The sequence below is a fragment of the Gouania willdenowi genome, chromosome 1, assembly GCF_900634775.1.
Source record: "Gouania willdenowi chromosome 1, fGouWil2.1, whole genome shotgun sequence".
Classification (NCBI taxonomy): Eukaryota; Metazoa; Chordata; class Actinopteri; order Blenniiformes; family Gobiesocidae; genus Gouania; species Gouania willdenowi.
In genome coordinates, this window is record NC_041044.1 from 9,077,778 (window position 1) to 9,097,692 (window position 19,915).

The following is a 19,915-nucleotide window of genomic DNA, read 5'->3' on the forward strand; positions in this document are numbered from 1 at the left end:
CAGCCAGGTGAAGCCAAGGTGGGTGGGGCTTTTCCAGTGGCTGTCAGAGGGCAGATACAACAGGCAGTATGTTTGCAGAACGAGTTCAAAACCACACTTTCAAAGCTACATGTGTAGGTTAGTGAAGAGAAACCGCACCTGACGAGCAGCTGGAACTTCATTTTTTTGGTTTTAGGACTCCAAAATGGAGGAGCGCACAAGAAAGCCAGGAGGTCTTTTGGCAAAGATGAAGTGAGTATCTTTATTTCCTAAAATGTACTATTGAAAAGCTAACATTAAAACCCACTTCAAGACTGTCTTGTTGTTTCCCAACACGCAGAAAGCTGCACACACCGGTTTACGTTGCTGTGCTTTCTGGTTAGAAGTTTAAGAGGATTCATTTGGGGAATATTAATAATAGGTTTGCACATATTGTGGAATATTTTATGTCTAAATGTTCCCAGCCACTGCCATAACCATGGGGAATTCATTGGCTCCGTGGGCCTTGCTCAAGGGCACACAAGAATATAGTCAGGGCAGGAACAGGCTGAGATGCTGAACAATATAGAAGCTTAGCTCTTTGATGGAAAGTACCAGTAATGGTTTTAACTTCAGACCCTGAGTGAAGTTTCATATTTTCCCAGGCTAATATGAAACTTCATGAATAAAGCTACCTGTAATATGTCTTTGAGTGTGTTAGCACCATAATGGCCTGCCCTCTAATAGTTAAGGCCCCACCAGAACCAGGTCAACATGTGACCCAAACCAAGAAAACAGTTCAATGTCTAAAACTTCTATAACAAAAGCATGGAGCAGCTGTTCAAACCAAAAGAACTGTAAAACCATTATACAATCTGAATTTCATACAAAGCTGCTGGTTTTAATGACATGTCAGATAGGTGTGTGTAATTCTTGGTAATTGTCCTCATTGAAGTCTTTAACAGTCCTGTAATGTCATATTAAAGGTGAAGAAGAAGCCCGGTACACACAGACTCAGTGGGATCAGGCGTTCATGGAGTCCAAACTGTCCAACCTGTCTTCACTCAAAGAAGACGACAGTGCGTTTTACATCCAGCCGCACTACAAGGAGTCCTACCGGCTGGCCATTTACGCTCTGCTCAGTGGCGGCAAAGATGCCTATGAGGAATTCCTCCTGGCCGAGCAGATCAACCCCTTCCTATCTGAGGAGGAGATCCACTTCATGCTCGAAAATGCAGAACTGCCAGTTATCAGCGACGAGCCAGAGGGCAAACAGGTCAAAGACGATGGCAGCCCCTCCACTTACTTTCCCCTCGAGTCTGACGAAGAGGTGCCAGACTTGGATCTGGGGTGGCCAGAGGTCATGCTGGATGGAGCAGACACCAGTATAAGCCTGCTGTTTCACCCGCCCAGAGAAAACACCCCCACCATCAAAGAGGTGGTACGGAAGCAGATCCAGGAGGCCAGACAGGTGAGGAGGGAATCTGGAGGCAGTTGATATTTCAGGGACAACATGAGAGAATTCATCTTGTTTGTTCATTTGAACAGAGCACAGGCACAACAGCAGGTCATCAAAAGAACAAACACAATGAAAGGCGTTGGTGCATGCTTGCAGATTGTAGAGCTTAAGTCTACATGAAGAAACACGTGACAACACCAGATATGCAGCCATTGGTACCGTTTACCTAAGAGATAAAGCACTAATATCCAGGATTACAGTAGCCTGAAATCTTTGTGTTCTTGAACTCTGACAACTGATGAACATTATGTTTTCCACAAACACAAAAGTATTAGAAATAACTCAACTTTGTTACAAAATGAGAAATTTACAAACCTTTTCCTTACATGATGCACCATGTGTCATGTCATCTTAATGTTCTCCTGCCATAATGTTGGACGATTATATTATATTAACCTTATAGTTTGGGTGGCAGTGGCTCAGTCCTTAGAGGACATTGTTTGGGAACTGGAGGGTTGCTGGTTCAAGTCCCAGTGCGGACCAAAAGAACGAAAGTTGTTCTGTTAGCTGGAGCTCTCGAGCACTGCCAAGGTGCCCTTGATCAAGGCATCCAAGGCATCCAACACTGGCATCCAACCCCAACACTGCTCCTTTTATTGTAAAGTGACTTTGAGTAGCCAGAATAGTGCTATATAAAATGTATGTATAATAATACAATAGTATTATATATATACTGTTGGCAGTAACAGACAGTTTATGGAGTATTACCGCATTCATACTAATGTATGATTAGAACATTTACATAAGGATTCACAAAGAAATTTGGTGATATTTTAGAAGCATAATCACACAAAATGTAATGTTACACTTCAGTCTATTCAATTTTGATCCAGAATATGTCAAAAACTTCTGGCAGGAAAATGAGACACGCACTAAGGTGTGATGTCGTGCCTCTAGTGAGTTTTCTTGGGACACGAAGCCTTGAAGGCATCCTGCAGGGAGTCAATACTTCTATAATGTTTAGAATGCTAATTCCTCAAAAATAATTACCAAGATGAGCACGTGTTCATGTACTGAGTACATTTCATCATATTGTGAAGGCTGATAGAAAGACACATTAGCTGCAAGTGTTATTATCACATGGGGAGGCAGAGAACTCAAAAGCAAACGGAGAGTGTGACAGGTCAGTTCCTTTAATGGATAGCCAGAGGTTCGGTACACGGGAGTCAAACAGGCACAGGCAGAGGTTTCCTGGGGAGTAGGGAGGTCCTTGATCCAGATAGAGGTTCAGAGGTCCGGTGGAGTGAAGAATAAACCTACCGTGAAAGTTTCCTACTATAGACAGTGGGCATGCGCACCTGACGAACTGCGCACCCGTCATTTTTGAAAAAGGTTATAATCGTTCCTTTAATTTTTAGGGTTAGGGTTAGAGTTCGGGTTAGGGTTATTGATATTGTACGTATATGTGTAAATATTTACTACGCTATTAGTGCGCATGCGCCTGTGGGAGGCTTTCACATGTAATCTTTCAACGTTGTCCAGAGCAGGATGATTAGGATGATGAGCGTTCCCACTGATGTATACTTCCAAGTTTCCCAAAATGTATTTCGAACCTACGACGGCATCAACATGTGCTCATTTGACTCATAAAATTTCCCTATACATATGCATAGACATATTTCATTAATTCACATTTCAGAGACCAGCCATTGTGCTACTGACAAAAAGTCTGTTTAACGTCAAAACAAGACCAAAACAAATGGATGACAAGAAGAGAAGCTTTTGTTTTGAAAGGGATGTAGGATTTTTAGTTTAAAGCCGGTCCCAGGACGATATTACATTCTGCTCGCAATTCATCATGGGGTGGTTGAGTATGACTAGTGTGCCCACCGTATACACTAAATGTCCCCATATAGTATACATTTGGGTATTTCTTGCATACTCAATCTTTCCATACTATTTCATGTGAACACACTGCATACTAATTTTGACGTCAGATTTAGTATGAGTAGTAATATACCATTTTGAACACAGTTAAATACTGGGGAGAAGAGCATAGATACAGGTGAGATTAATCACACAGATGAAACTAGTGTTGCTGATGGGCTCAGAAGCGACAGAATGGCAGGGGTTGGAGGCACTCAGTCTGGAGCAGTGACAGTTATGACAAAAAAAATAGTCTGTCAGTAACCTGCTAAACTGGGTATCCCTCTTTCTGCTGTCGATACCATCTGCTGAGCTGGTTATTATGAAAACCTTTTTTCAGGTTTAGTTTTAAACTATAATTTCAGCTTTTATGAAGGAAAACCACTTATTGAACGGTGACATCACACCAACAACACAACATAGAGGAAGACCTGCTCAGTAATTACTGCATTCAGGTAAAAACTTGAAGAGCAACAGATAATAAAAAATAATGGCAACATCAAAATACAAAATACAAGAGTGATGATCACCTCAGGATCTAACATATAAAAGTGAAGATGAGTGATGGAGAAAAAAGCTAAATGTTTGAATCACTTGATATAATCAAAGGTGAAAAAAGATGTTTTAAGTTGTGTTGATTGTGCCAATATTGGAATGTTTATTGACTAAGGGTTTCTGGGGTAATGATTTCTTCATTTGCAAACTTTTGCAAACTTAGTTTGGTTATCACTCACACTGGGCCTGTACGACAAAGCTGGATTTTCTCTTATCGTGCTAAATTCCGGGATTTATTCTGTGTCCTGTACAACGACGCTGGATAGTTTCTTATTGGGCTAAATAACCATGTGCAACTTGGCTAAACGACTAACCTGGTCGGGAGTAGGTTTTGTTCTGGCTAGGATATGAGCAGTGTTGGGAACGTTACTTTAAAAAAGTAATTAGTTATAGTTACTCATCACTTGATCCAAAAAGTAACTGAGTTAGTAATTGAATTACTCTATAATAAAAGTAAGTCATTACCAAGTAACTATTTGCGTTACTGTTGAAAAAAAAAAAAAAGTTGCTATATGTCAAAGAATTCAGATTTTTTTAGATGCGTGTGTCGTAGTGAGGTGCTTCATTAAATTCGAGTTGCTTACAACCAGGGCCGGTCCAATGAAATTCTGGGCCGGGGAGCAAAACCATTGCGTAGGGCCCCCCACCTTTAATAACATAAGTGTAGAGAACAATATCATAATTTATAAAACAAATTATGTACATTTGTGCACATTTTAAAAACAACTTCAGCTGACCAAAATGCTGTTCAATTTTTTTGTATTACTACAAATTAACTATCAATTATTTATTTATTATTACTGACAATTGTGAATTTATTAGATACTATTATCAGAAGAAGTATTATAATATAACACTTACCACTACTAACACACACACGCGAGGTAATGATGGCCTCCTGAGGACTGTCCCTTTAAAGGAGCCATGGTAACGTGAGGTCAGAGTTGAGTCAGACATGCTTACTTCCTGATTTGTACTGAGCGCATGGACAGAGTTTAATGTTACTTTTTTGTTACCGTCCCATCTGAAACAACATAAGCAGTGTTTGATCTTCCCCTGCTTACAATAACCGTGCAGTGTGATGGTAACAAGTTGTTTTAAGTCCTGTTTATAACGTTATCGACCCACAGAGACCTCTGGATCTCTACAGCACACACATTCACGCACAGTGACATTCTGAAGCCAAACTATTTCCAAATTTAACTCCTATTCTTTTTTTTCTTCAGTCGACTCTGTCCTAATATTGTTGCTATGGCTGCTGAGGTGAGTGAGTGGGGGAGGGGGTTTGGTAAGCGTGTGTGTTGAGTTTCACAGAGGGACATTCATAGTGTCTTCTTGTTCTGCTGCTGCGGCTGCCCGAACGTTAAACCCCGAACCGTGAACCTTTTTAGCATATTCTGCCTACTTTTTTGTACTTTCTACTTTTTGTTTTACCTCTCTCCGTGTCTGGCAACCCAGTTTGAATCTATTTACCGACGTGTTGGCAAGTCACGGTCTGAATGTCTAGCGTTGACTCAAGTCTCTCTTGCGCATACGGCATGGGCAATACTAACTACAGGTGGAGGGAGGGGAAACATGACACCAATCATATTCGCTCACCTTGTTTTTAACCCACCTCCTCACTACAGCTGAGTATGAAGCCAGGGCTGCTTTCGGATCACATTTTATTCAATCAATGTATGTAACACGTTGTAGCGGCGTAAAAAGATGCTGTTACCTAATGCCGTTATTTTAAACGCAGTTATTCCAAACACTGGATATGAGTGAGTATGAAAGTCCCGCCTCCTGTCCAATCAGTTCTCTTAGAAAACAACCTGCCCAAGAAAGGGTGCGTCATTCTGTGGAAACGTTGCTGTGTGGATCTGATCCAACTGTTGACAGAAGAGAGACAATATTCATTCATTGATGCAATCTTTTCATTTACCCAATGACATCCTATAGAAAACACAGATTTTCATCTGATGGACTGACCTACATTAGTCTGATAAAGCCACGTCGGGCGCTTTCAGACCAATAAATTAATAAATTCATTCATGTATCCTGCTTTTTCTGCAGCAACAGTTTTGTTTTTGTATGAATTATGAATTTTAATTCTTCATATGTTTAAAGAATTATTCTTCAATTGTGACAGTAAGTATGCATGGTTTCTCCGTGTTTGTGATTGGTCAGACTCTACAATCTCCACCCCTGTCACTAGAGCATGCATGTAGTCAGGCTGAAATCACCTGGGTTAAGTGAACGTGTTTATAACCTGCTTCGTAGTACAAGCCCGTGCACAGTGTAATAGTAAGCAGGCAGATTCCTCCTTCTTTACAGGTGGGTGGAGACAGAAGGATCCATGGTGTCTTTCTGTCCATTTCACCAGAAGAACACTATAAACACAGTGATGCATGGTGGTGGCACCATCATGCTTCAAGTTCTGGACAAATGTTATGTGAAATTTATAAATCTGACATAATTAAACAAGTTTCATCAACAAAAGAGAGATTTTTGCCGACTCAAGGTGAACGACTTGTTACCCAGAAGCCAAAATGCTGTGAAATGTTCAGACGGTACTTCAGTAAATATTAGTTTAAGAAGTGTTTGCATATTTATGCAACCACATTATTCACTCAAACATTTCAGTTTGTTTTTCAGTTGAGTTGGACAGAATACACAGTAGGTTCATATAAGATGAATTGGGGTGACCATTGCTCAGTGGTAGAGTGAGTCGTCCAATAACCGAAGAAAGGGTTTGGTGCTCGAATCCCACTCTAGCCAAGTCATTGCTTTTGTGTCTTTTACCCACATTTCCCTGTATGAATGGGTATGGATTGTGCATGAATGTTGGTAGTGGTCAGAGGGGCCATAGGTGCGAAATGGCAGTCACGCTTCTATCGGCGTGCCCCAAGACAGCTGTGGCTACAATGTAGCTTACCACCATTGGTGTGAATGAATAATGGTTTTTGTCATGCACTTTGAGTCTTCTTGAAAAAAGTGCTATATAACTCCAATTATTATTATTATTAGTATTATTATTAGCAGATAAAACAAATTAGGACATTCATTTCCCTGGTGTCTTTCCATAAACCTGACCATATAAAAGTAGCATCCAGACTCTTTGTTTCCATGTGTTACCACTTTTTGAATAACTAATAATAATCAGAGATTAACATATTACCTCAGGTGATCATTCAGATTATAGTGTTTTTACTTTCTTTATCAAAACTAATCAGTCTTAACACAGAAGATATTTTGACATCAGTCTCTTGGATAATTGACAATAAAGGGTGATTACCATAAACACTGAATGTGTGAGGGTGAATGGCAGCTTGAATGGCACAAAAAAACAATGTTCATGCTGATGCATGAACAATAAAGGTCTGTTCCTTTTCGCAATATACGTTTAGGTGAGATTCAATAATGGAAGAGTTCCTGCTGCCAATCAAAGAGTTAGTTCTTACCAGTGTTGGGAACGTTACTTTAAAAAAGTAATTAGTTATAGTTACTCACTACTTGTTCCAAAAAGTAACTGCGTTAATTAACTGAATTACTCTATAATAAAAGTAACTCATTACCAAGGAAAGTAACTATTTGCGTTACTGTTAAAAAAAAAAAAGTTGCTGTATGTCAAAGAATTCAGATTTTTTAGATGCGTGTGTCATTGTGAGGTGCTTCATTAAATTTGAGTTGCTTACAACGGATGTCGACAAAGTCTTCACTCCTGGATATAATGAACACTTCACATGCACGTTCTTGCCTTTGACCACAATTAATATAAAGTAGTGTTTGTATCATGACCTTAAAAATGACAACTTTTCATCAGACTGCTCCATGCTCACCATCTCTGCTGCTTCATCAAATCTGTAGTGTGTGTGTGTGTGTGTGTGTGTGTGTGTGTGTGTGTGTGTGTGTGTGTGTGTGTACGTCACCTTAGCCAATCATAATCGCTCACCTTGTTTTTAACCCACCTCCTCACAACAGCAGAGTAAGAAGCCAGGATGCTTTCGGATAAAAGTTTATTCAATCAATACATGTAACGCACCACATTTAACGTTCAGTAACGATTACGGCGTTGTAACAACGTAAAAAGTAATTAGTTCGATTACCCCGTTACTGAAAAACAAACGCCGTTATTTTAAACGTTGTTATTCCAAACACTGGTTCTTACCAAGTGGTTCATTTAGCGTTTTAACTTCCAGAATGCTGATTGGTTTATTGAGAAGTTGCGGTTGATCTGGATTGAGTTTAGCCCTCTTTAGTCAGCCATGAGAAGGCGTGTTTTTGTGTGCGTTTTTGTACCTTAGCGAGCTCTCTTGGTAGAAGTTTCTGGCCCCTAATTTAGTTTGGAACACAACAGCTAGAATCAAACCTTTCCTCACCTGAAGATCCAACTTTCAAAAAAGTCATTAACCATTGATAAAAATGTAAAAATATTTTTTTAAAAAAAGGTTTTTCTTTTAATATTGTTTACTTTACACAGTACAAAAAGGTTAACTTTCCAAAAATGAATTAAAAAGTTTGAGGAAAAATTTAGTTACAAAAACACAGACAAAGACATAGTTGTTGACTTCTACTTCACCTGTTAAACACTGAGGTAATAAGATATTTCCTCACCAAGCGTCCTTTGATTCATTAAAACTTTGGAAGCTTTGTTTGAATTTTGAAGGCATATTTTGGAGGTGGGTGAAGCGGAGCAGCAAGGCTTCTTTGAGTCAGATAATGTGTGTTTAAGAATGTGATCATAAAGCCCATGATTAAAATGCTTCCGTCAGTCTGCCCCAGGGCAGCTGTGGCTACAATAGTAAGAATAAAAGGAAGAATAATGCAATCTAAAGCGCTTTGAATGTCTATGAAAAGTGCTATATAAAATCCAATGCGTTATTTTCATTATTATTAGAAATCATTCATGTCTCATGGCATGTCTGCTGAGACGATAAAAAGATCATTTAAATACATACTTTAAGGTATGCTGAAGAATCCTTGGATGAATTTTCTCCTGCAGTTGTCTCTATGTGGATTGTCTCTTGAGGGGTTTTCCATAAAGCGGGTTATTTTCAAACTCTGAGTATGTTCTGGCTAAAATGAGGTAAACTGAGTATCTCATTCCTAAACGCGAGGTATGTTCTTCTCTGAGTATGCTGGTTTTATCAAAGAAACCCTGAGTTTCTACCTGGCTCCGCCCACCTGAACACCGCTTCTGAACACTTTAATGTACCTTGACACTCTTCTCTGAAACACATTAGTAACATTACACACCACAGACTGCTCACAGGATTATTAATGTTGTGTAGTTTTCTTCAGGGCCGGTCCTATGAAATTCTTGGCCGGGGAGTTTTGAAGTTATGGTGGTGGTGAATTATGACACCGCTCTTGGAAGCTTTGGGTTGGGGGTTTGCGTCCCGCTTCAGTCTTCTTTTATGACATCGAGATGAATCTGGTGACAATATTACATTCAAAATCAATATAAATGATGCGATATCAAGCGGCAGTCACTGTCTTTATAACCAGTATAATGGGAGTGCTCTCTATGTAGCCATCCTATGCTACTGCCATGTCTCCTCAGACACATTTTATTCATATTATTCCCCGCTCGTAACGTCACCGAAGCGATAAAGTGATGAAGCGACCAAAAAGCATGACTAATCACGGGTGATTTAAGCCACTATAGTCACTGAAATGGCATTCAGTGTGAAGGCACCTTTAGAACAGGCTCATATTCCACAAATGCCATCAGGGTGAATAAATCACTCTCTTTCGGGTGTTACCATGGTAGTTTGTGTAACCCTCGATCCATTGATTATGGCTTTTTATCACGCGTGTGCACTTAAGTAAGCCAAGGTTTACATACTTAGGGTTGATTGATCCACTTCATACCAGTTGTAATGGATTCCGATACCCAGAGTTTCCCATCTCGGGGTATGTTGACCCAGAAACTATGGATAGACTCAGCGTTTGTTAACCCTCCTTTATGGAAAAACCCCTATGGTGTGTGTGTGGTCAAAATATAAACCTTTATTCTGAGTTTCAGTCTCAAAAAGAGGGGAGGGCGGATGTTGGAGCGTCAGAGAAAGAAGAGTTAAAAGACACAGTGGTAGAGTAGGGCGTCCAGTAACCGAAGGGTTGGGGGTTCGAATCCCACTCTATCCAAGTCATTGTCGTTGTGACCTTGGGCAATGCACTTTACCCACATTGCCTAGTATGAATGGGTATGAACTGTGCATGAATGTTGGTAGTGGTCAGAAGCGTTGTATGTGCTGCCACGCCTTTGTCAGTATGCCCCAGGGCAGCTGTGGCTAAATTATTATTATTATTATTATTATTATTATTATTAATAATGATTAAAAAATATTTCAGTATGCCATAAATTAATGCATTAACAGAATCCTCTTTGTGTGAGGGAGAAATATGATTGTGTCTGCTACACGGATACATACAGTTTGTATGATGAAGTAGTTATCAATGATGACTAAATGTGTTTGTCTTTTTAAACCCTTCCGCTAGATGATTGCCATAGCGATGGACGTCTTCACAGACGTGGACATTTTCAAAGAGCTGGTCAGTGCTACATTGAGAGGAGTTGTAGTCTACATCCTGCTCGATGATTCCCACATGAAGAGTTTCATGAACATGTCACACAGGGTGGGCATCAACATACGAGACCTCAAGGTGAGAAACATCACACGCAAGGATTATATCATCCACGTCATGCTACAATATTACTCAGACAACCACAGAGAGAGAAACAAACTGAAGTAACTTAAAACGTTAACAATCTTTAGTGTTTTGTCATTTTGGGTCAGCCCAGTCTCACAGGGGATTGTTAACTGTCATGTAAAGGAATTCATATATAGTTTTGCTTCCTCATATTTTTGCATCCACTAACCCCACGCAATCAGTAGCATCTGTCAAGACTTGCATTTGCCACTGATGAATATGCAATGTGGGCAGATCAGCTGTGAGAGGCAAAATGTGGAGACGGTAATGCAAATGTATTCATGTAGCACACAATTCTATTGATCGAACCTGGTGCTTGTTTTTGCACATATATTTAGAATGTCTTTAAGACTGAGTCACAGGATGGGAGATGTTGGAGGATCCAAATGCAGAGAGTGGGACATCAGGCAGGAGGAGTTAAGAAAAACCCAAAATACAAACTCAAAAACCAGAGCGAACAAAAACAGTTATAATCATCAGTATCAAAATAAATAATCACTTGAAATATGTCAGTCTGTAAACAAGGAAAAATAATGGAAACCAAAAATAGGGATGTTTAATGCTTGAGATGACATTTTTTGCACCATTCATTGATCTCAGGACTAAAATCACTGCACGCATGATCTGAATCTGCCAATGTGCCAGAGATTAAAGCGTAATTGTGCAAAAAACAGATCTGCGCACTTCAATGCAAGTAAACATTTTATAGCCAAGCTTTCAGTCAGAAGACTTTCATCACGGTAACAATCCACCTTGTTACCCTTTTTACCAAAAGCAGCACACGTTGTCATCTTGACCGAAAAAGCTGCTTAAGGATCTCAAAAGCAGGCTGAATGCTTCACTCCAATAGAAAACAATGGGATGTTTACAGGCAGTGGGGATTTGGGATGTCATCAATCACATGATTGGTGGAACACAGGCTCTAAAACTGTAGTCTAACTTTTAAAAGGCAATTAAACAAATATTGTGCATAATAATGCATTTTGTTAGGAACATATCTTCTAATAAGTACATACATACACATTTTATGCCTAACTTGTAAAAACAGCTGAGGATCCCTTTAAGATGCAGACTGTTTGTGAAATGTGTTCCTTTCATCAAGCTGCATATGAAAAACTATTCTGTGCACTAAACAAAGGTAAAACCTACACCTCCCACATTTTAGAAGCTCATGTACATCATGTACAATCAACATTTCTTTTCCACTCAGTACTGACCATTTTTTTTAATTTTATTTAGAATTTCAGGGATTAGGTCTGACATTTGCTCCATTCTTATGAACTTACCCTTCCAGCTTTTCCAAGCTGTGTTTGTACCTGCCATTATCATAGCAGACAACGTTTAGCAGCCACAGGTCAGATCTGTTAGCAGATTAGCAGATCTGCTGGATTTTCCTGTTAAACTGTGTCATGGGGATGTGACAGCAAACCAAATAAGGAGTCATCAGTGCAAATACAGGCATGGCTTTGTGATCTCAGAAAGTGTTTAGCCAGTTGCCAATTAAAATACCAGTCTGAGAACAAACCGACACAGGTTTCTTCAAGCCAACTATCACAAAGAGTGTGCATGTGTGCGCATGCACACTCATTCTTTCATTTTTCATGATTCTATTGTATTCATAAACTTAATTCACCTTCATCAAAAGTTTAAATTCTTGATCTTACATCAAACACAATAGGACAAAATGCTGTGTTCACTGTCTATACAGACAGTGAACACTGTCTATAGAATAGAAAACCACCAACAAAAGCTTCTGATAAAGCGCATTGGGTTCTTTCATTGTTATACATTATATGCATCAGAACAAGTACTGGTTTACATTTCTCATTTAAATGAAAATATCAATTATTTACTTGTGTGTACTGCAAATAAGCTCTGCACTATTCAGCCATTATGGCTGAATTGTAGTGTGACGTCACAGGCTAGAAAGTCTTATTAGATGTGAAAGGAGAACTATATCAAAATATATTGATATCTTTTTTGACTAATAAAAACAAAACTACACTGTTCCCATGGGACGAAATCCAATCAGAACTATTTATGATAATTTCTGTTTTGGAAGGTATCCAGTCAAACAACGTAAGTTATACTATGGTTCTGTGAATTCCTGGATGACTGCCAGTAGACAGTAAACAGTAGTCAATGCGTCCCCTTGCGCTCTGCGCAGGTCGAGTAATAATATCAACAACGTTACATGCTGTGTAGACTACTGGTACGCTAATTCCGAGGCTATTTACATCCCATTATAGCCTACACCTGGCCTCTGAGAATCTTATCACCCTGAAAGATTAAGGGTGACCGGTGTCACTGGCAGTCATTCAGCAATTCACAGAACCATAAGTACCTCTGAAAGGTACATTCTGATTCTTTCCCTCCTGACTGCCAGTAAGCAGTAAAAAATAGTGGATAACTAATACCAGAAGTGTCACAAGGAAGAACTGTACCCATCTCCTAGTCTGCTGTAACAGCCAGTGACAGGATTGTTGATGCAAGTGATGATCCAGAGGCCACATCAAGGCAATCAAACCTTGAAAAGGTGCAGGGCACTGTCCTGGATGCTCCGCTCCCACACAAAGTGTCCAGCCACAGAACGTGTCAGTAGCCTTCAACTATCAAATGTACCTATATAATTACAAGCAGCAGGTTGGCTAATCTTTCGATAGGCAATTGGGAACAGACTGTGTATCCCACAGCCAGCAATCAGAACATCCCTCAGCTGTCTTACAAGTATCTTTTTTTCTTTCTAATCAGACTGTATCAAGAAAATCATACGACCAACATCCAGTGGAGTAATTACTACACAACGCTCCGTAGACAGCGTATGTACTGTAGCTGTTGAGCGAACCAGCACAAACAACGACACCCGAAAATCCTCCAGACAGAGGAACTAGATTGACAACCACAGCCTTAGGAGGGCAATAATTTGAGCTCCTGACAATAGTCACATGCAGAATGCCAACACAAACTACATAGAGTTGTACCTACTCCTCCTTGGACCTGCAGTTTGAAAACAACAAAAGCAATTTTTGGAGCAGAATACCTGCGGCTGTCACGTACACCAGGTAAGAGAGCTGTTCAAAGAGGCTGGGTGTAGGCCATCACATAATATAAATAGCCTCGGAAGAGGCGTAACGATGACTTTGTTGATAATTATTACTCGACCTGCTCGGAGCGCAAGGGGACACATTCACTGTTGTTTACTGCCTGTCAAGAGGGAATGAAACAAAACTTCTGTGACATAATACCATCCCATATCAGGTTGGTAATAGTAACTGAAGCTTTATACTGTGTTTTAGTTGACTATATATGATTTAGTCAACAAAAATCTTAATGTTATTTTGTTGACTAAAATGAGACAATAACTGAAATAGTCCTGATTACTGAATTTGAACTAAACAAAAACTAACTTGCATCTTAGTCAAGACTATGACTTAAAGTAAATAAAAATTTGCTACCAAAATAACACTGCGTAACAGAAAGAAATTGAGAAAATGGTGGACTGCATGCTCAAAAACTGTGATTTTTCAAAATGCCAGCAGTGCTTTTATTGAAGAAACACAAAAATAACAATAAAGCATAAATGCTTTTTATTTTTAAACCCTAACCACAGCCGGAGCATAAAGCGCCAGCACAGCTGCAGCGTATTAAACTGTTTATATTATCTATTTCAAGGAGTACAGTGCAGAGATGTTCAAGTCTCACCGGTGGTTCACTAGTTTGTTAGTGTTATTACTAAGGAATGGCTACTTGACCATGTTGCACCCTGACACACACCCTGAGTCAGCTGAAGTAGGCTCCCAAAAAACCATGACCCTTTACAGCTGTGTTAAACTCAAGGTACGTGGGTAATTTACCCGGGTTATTCATTCAGACCCCACATGCATTACATTACATAGGATACCCATTGTCAGCTAGGAAAAAGTATGACCATAAGTGTTACACGGGACAAAAGACAGAATGGACAGGTTCGCTACAAGATGCAACACACAATTTTTGTAAAATCAGAGGCAGTAAAATTTTAAAGTTTATCACAAATCAAAAGAATTCAAACATTGCACATCTTAAATTCATCAAAGATTAATGATTTTTACTGCAATACTTTTTTTCACTAGTAGTGACACTAAAACTTTAGTGTGGGAGAGATTTCAAAGATGTACCGGTACACACAATAGTGAATTTAATTATTCCTAAATCCTTTTTGGTAACCTTTTAAAAACAGATTGAAAAATAGGGTTTTGTCAGCTAAAGGACTCCCATATTATATTTTCTTAAAAACAAAAACAAAAAAAACTTTATAAAGAATTGATTTACGTTTTATTTTTGATACACTGATGTTGTTTAACACAACTGCTTTTGTTTATATTTTACTTTAATATTCTATTGTTATTTGGTTGATTTTACCCGGTTCTGTGCCCATCAGAGCCTTCGAGTTCGGACTGTTCGGGGGCAACAATATCGGTGCCGCTCTGGGATCAAGTTCCATGGAGGCCTGAAGCAGAAGTTTATTCTGGTGGACTGCCAAACTGTCATGTACGGAACCTACAGGTGAGTAAGGGTTAATGTAAGATACCACAGTACATTTGCAAATGAGAACCTCTAAATCAGTCTAAAGTCCCTTTTTCCATCCTTATGAAAACAGTTTACTTATTTAAACTCTAGATCTTTTAATGATTGCCTTTTGAAAATATTGAATATTTAAAATTATTAGTCCTATGAAAATTTTTGAGTTGAATTTAATTATTAATTTAGTTTAATTATGTGGGGAAATAATTTAAAACAATGTCATTACCCATCCTAAGCAGATACTATAGACAATGGATGAATAGATGATCTTACACTAAATATAACTTCTGTACTCACAGAGTTACTTTCCAAACCCCATTTTGTTTTTGACAACGTCTTTCTCTAGAACATTTGTTAAATTTCATTGTAATAACACACCTAAAACAGCAATCATACTGTCCACAGAATGCCCAAAGAAGGACAAATAATACATCAATAAATTACTGTTACTATGCACAGGAAAGGATTTAGCTGAGCCTGAACCTGCTGACTTACATGGACATCATGTTTCAAAAACAAGGGAAAGAATAAGGCTCAGAAGAGGGTACATGAGACAAAAAACTTTCAATACATAGCCTTACTATACTTTTTTTGATGCATTTTTGTAGTTTTCTTTAAACAGTTTTTGGGTGGAAAATATTCAGCTGTTAATAAACAGAGTCCTGCTTCTGTATATCATCATCCGCCATGATGAATTCATGTTGGGTGTGGGATACATATGTATGTGCATATACGTATATATGCATATGTGTGTATCCATAAAATGAAGAGTCCGTCCTTAAGACTGCTCTACTGTAAAGTGTCTTGAGATACCATTGGTTATGATTTGGCGGTATACAAATAAAGATTGATTGATTGATTGATTGATTGTATACTGCAGCCAGGATTACCAGGTTTACTGTGATTATAATCATTTCTATGTTATCCATACAGAAGAGTTTTTGAACGTTGAGTTTTTGTCGGAAGTTAGCTGGACGTTTCTTTGACAATAAGTTTGTCACGTTCCCATACAGTGTGAAAAGTATATTTAAGTTTAAATAAATGTCAATATTCTGCATGTTTGAATTGTTGTTGTTTATCTAATTATCTCCTCTTTCCCCTCTTTTACAGCTACACCTGGTCATTTGAGAAAATCAACATGAGCATGGTCCTTGTTGTCACAGGCCAGCTTGTCTGCTCTTATGATGAGGAGTTCAGAAGACTTTATGCTCTCTCCACAGTTCCTGTAATTCCGTTACGAGGGAGGCCATCTGTGATGCTGCAGAGCCCAAGCTCAAGCCAGCTGTCCCTCAATCAGATACATATGAGATCCAGACTCATTCACGGCATGCGAGGTGCTCAGGACGACAGGTTTAGCAATGCCGCCATGTTGACCAGAGTGTTGAGCATGCAGGACAAGTTGCATCGCTCTCACAGCCCTGACACAGGAAACCTGGTGAGGGGACACAGTTATGGAGGAGAGCTACAGAAGATAAACTCCATGACTCGATTGAGAATGGGAACTAAAGATCTGGGAATCCCTTTTCCTCCTGAAAGAAATGGATTTAACACCAAGGGTAGCGATTTGCCCCTAACCAACAGGTTATCTCAGCAGCACCTGAGGCACCAAACTCGTTATGGTGCGGACCATAATTTGATACCTTTCAACTCTGAAACGTCCCTCCACAGGTGGAAGATGGATACTTACTTCAATGAGAGTGACATGCTCACAAATGCGTCGAGTGAGGCGTTAACTCCAATGGCATCACCGTACAGCAGCCACACTGGATTGAATGAACATCAGACACCACTCATTCACAACAAGTCAAAAGACATTAAGACCAGAATGGAAGAAATGAGGCTAAAGAGGTTTAGCCTAAATGATTACGCAAATCTTCGTCAATGCCAAGAGTCCTACCGGTCGATGTACGCCACACTTGAAAGGCCAAAACTCATGCCACATCTGAGGAATCCAGATATAAAACCGAACATTGAAGAACTGGATATGAATATCCAAGACGGCTGTAGCTTGGAAGACTTTGAGCTGAAGAAAGATGGTGACAAGAGGGATCTTAATATTACAGATGGTCGCCGTCCACCCTCTCCTTTCAACATCAAAGCAGGTTCAGATAGAAAGGCAATTCATGCATACAACTGGTATGATACTCTTTCCAGGACAATATCAGCTACTGAGCTGGATTCCAAACAGAATGATGCAACTCTCAAGCTTCCTCACTTACAGTCTGGCAATGTTGGTATGCCACACTTGAGAACAATGGAGTCTTTAACTGAACTCCCTGAAGAAAAAGAGAGCTCAACTTCCAAAGTAAACAGTGGGGATCCAGTTGTGAAATGTGGGCAAAAGCAGAGTCAAGTTTCTAATGACAATTCAGGGAAAACAGGTTTACCCACAGAATCACAAAGTGAAGTTCAAACCAAAGGAAGCCACAGCTCTTTACACAAAGTGGGCAACAAACTAAGTTTAGACCGAATTAACTCAACATCCAGTGAAGTGGAGGCCATTCCAAAAATTGTAGACGTAACACAAGGATCTCCGTATGTTACCGAATCAAAGGGCAGTCAAACAGAGAATGATGAAATTCAAAAGCAAGAAGCATCTGTGCATTGGAAACATTCAGGGAAAAAGAAGGTACACACAAAACTTTCAATCGATGAAAAGAAAGCTTCCAAAAAAGAGGAGAAACCACTTCAAAGAAAGAGCTCATTGAAATGGTCAAACTCTTCCGGATCAAAGACAGACCCATCTCAGACCTCTGCTGCAGCGCAAACAGCAAAGAAAGGCCACTCGCTGAACTCTCCCAGTGGGCTGTCAGACACTGAAAAGCATAAGTCTCCTTTTGCCAGATTCTCTCCCCAACGTTTGAGTAAGAAAAAAGCAGCCACAGTAGTAGAGCTGGATCAAGGCTCCAGCAGCACTCTGGATGATGAGGGAGCAACTCTCTACCAGGCCAAAAGAGAGAAAGCCTACAGCCGATACGAGTATTTACTCAGTACTGAAAACATCCGTCTGGATAAGTCTGTTCGCACAACAAGTATGTACACGTCGGACAAAGAGAAAAGTGCTTCCCTCAACAGACAAGAATGTGGCTCTCCAAACGGACAAAGCAGCACTGACAACAAACTGGGCCGGTTTATGCAGCGTGTTGGAAATATTATCAAAAACAAATAGTGTGCTAAGAAGTAATAACACAATCTGGTAAGAAATGAAGGTAAAGTGAATGAGGTAATTTGTTTGTTCACTTTAATATTAATTTTGTGGATGTTTACACCTATACGGCATGCAGCATTATGTTAATGGTACTGCTAAACAAACATGATGTGATGTATAGAATAAATGTGTTGTGTATTGGAGGCTGTGGCTAGGTAGAGCGGTTGCCTTCTGACTGGTAGCTTACTGGTTAAATCCCAAGTGCCTGAAATACAAGTCCCCCCTGATGGAGGGCTAGCGCCTTGCATGGAAGCTTATGGCTCAAACACACTCAGGCGGACTGTCCGCGCTCCTCCGACCTCATATACTCAAGCGGACTTGGAGCGGAATGTCACATAGTGGTTTCCTGTGAAATTTTCTTAAAATCCTAAATTTCTCAGAATCCTTTCCCCATAATCCTACAGTTCCCACAATCATTTCATAGCTGTGTACTTTTTCAGTCATGGCGTCCTACACTGATGACGAGGAGGAGGAGTTGCTCTTGTTGCTTGCTTCACAAAAGACACAAATTCTTACTAATTCTACTTTCAGACATCTTCAGCCCGTCTATTGTCAAAGCTCATCTCCAACTCTCCTGGTCTGTTTATCCATGCAGTTTAAATACAGGTCAGTGTTACATTTAATGCGGGTCAATACATGCCGAGCAGTGTTTTGTGTGACACCGACACGGACAACTTCCAGGTGGCAGTAAAATCTGAGCTTTGCAGATAATTATCCAGTACGCCCGAGTATGTTTGAGCCTTTAGTTGCCATGGGTGTATGAATGTGTGTATGAATGTGACTATTAGTGTAGAGCAGTGGTTCTCAACTGGTTTCATCCTGTGACCCAATTTTGCCACCGTCATTAAATCACGACCCAGAATTCAACCAACTAAAATTAACCTCATTAATCCATATAGTCTTTTTTAAACATAGATCTATATATTTATATATCACTACATGCTTGTCAAAAGAAAAGTTTCTTTCAAAATAAAAGACAGGTCCAACCCAGCATGAGAGAAATTAAGTCTTTATTTATTTTTGACCAGCTGTCCACGACCCACCCAGTACAGATCTGCGACCCACTTTTGGGTCCCGACCCACCAGTTGAGAATCGCTGGTGTAGAGCACTTGTGAGACGACATGTGATGTGTTGTATAAAGTGCTATATACGTGGATGTTTGGGAAGCAGGGTAACTGTGAACATACTGATCATTCAAGATTAATGCAGCACTTGAAGGTGAGAAATATAATTTTCATGTAAACTAGCTATAGATATGGTGTAGAACTCGGAAGCATCCAGCAATTTGTTTGGAAGAGAAGTTACATCTTGCTTTTAAGCTATTCTAATTTGAAAATCTTGTAAATATTGAACTTTTTCAAGCTGAACCATGTACAGTACTTGTTGGGAGACCTCTAGAGGCCTTAGTGGTTAACACAGCAGAAGATAGGGCTAATGTTGTGTTTTGGCTGTCAGAAAATGATCATGTCTGGAGTTTAAAATCAAAGAATAAGATTTTAGACCAATGAAGTAATAAAAGAGACTAAATGCAGTACAGTTCCAGAGTTTT

At 39.6% G+C, this 19,915-nt stretch overlaps 1 protein-coding gene across 2 annotated transcripts; it reads left to right on the forward strand.

Annotated features, from left to right (window-relative positions):
* Positions 1-82: 82 nt before the first annotated feature.
* Positions 83-19,338, forward strand: LOC114471188 (protein FAM83B-like). Of its 2 annotated transcripts, XM_028459820.1 has the most exons (5): positions 83-231; positions 945-1,429; positions 10,382-10,546; positions 15,015-15,139; positions 16,268-19,338. In XM_028459820.1, exons 2-5 carry the CDS (start codon positions 992-994, stop codon positions 18,324-18,326), a joined length of 2,787 nt encoding a protein of 928 aa, XP_028315621.1. In that variant the 5' UTR covers positions 83-231; positions 945-991; the 3' UTR covers positions 18,327-19,338. The 2 variants fall into 2 exon arrangements, with proteins under 2 accessions (XP_028315621.1, XP_028315630.1); XM_028459829.1 differs by lacking the exon at positions 945-1,429.
* Positions 19,339-19,915: the final 577 nt, after the last annotated feature.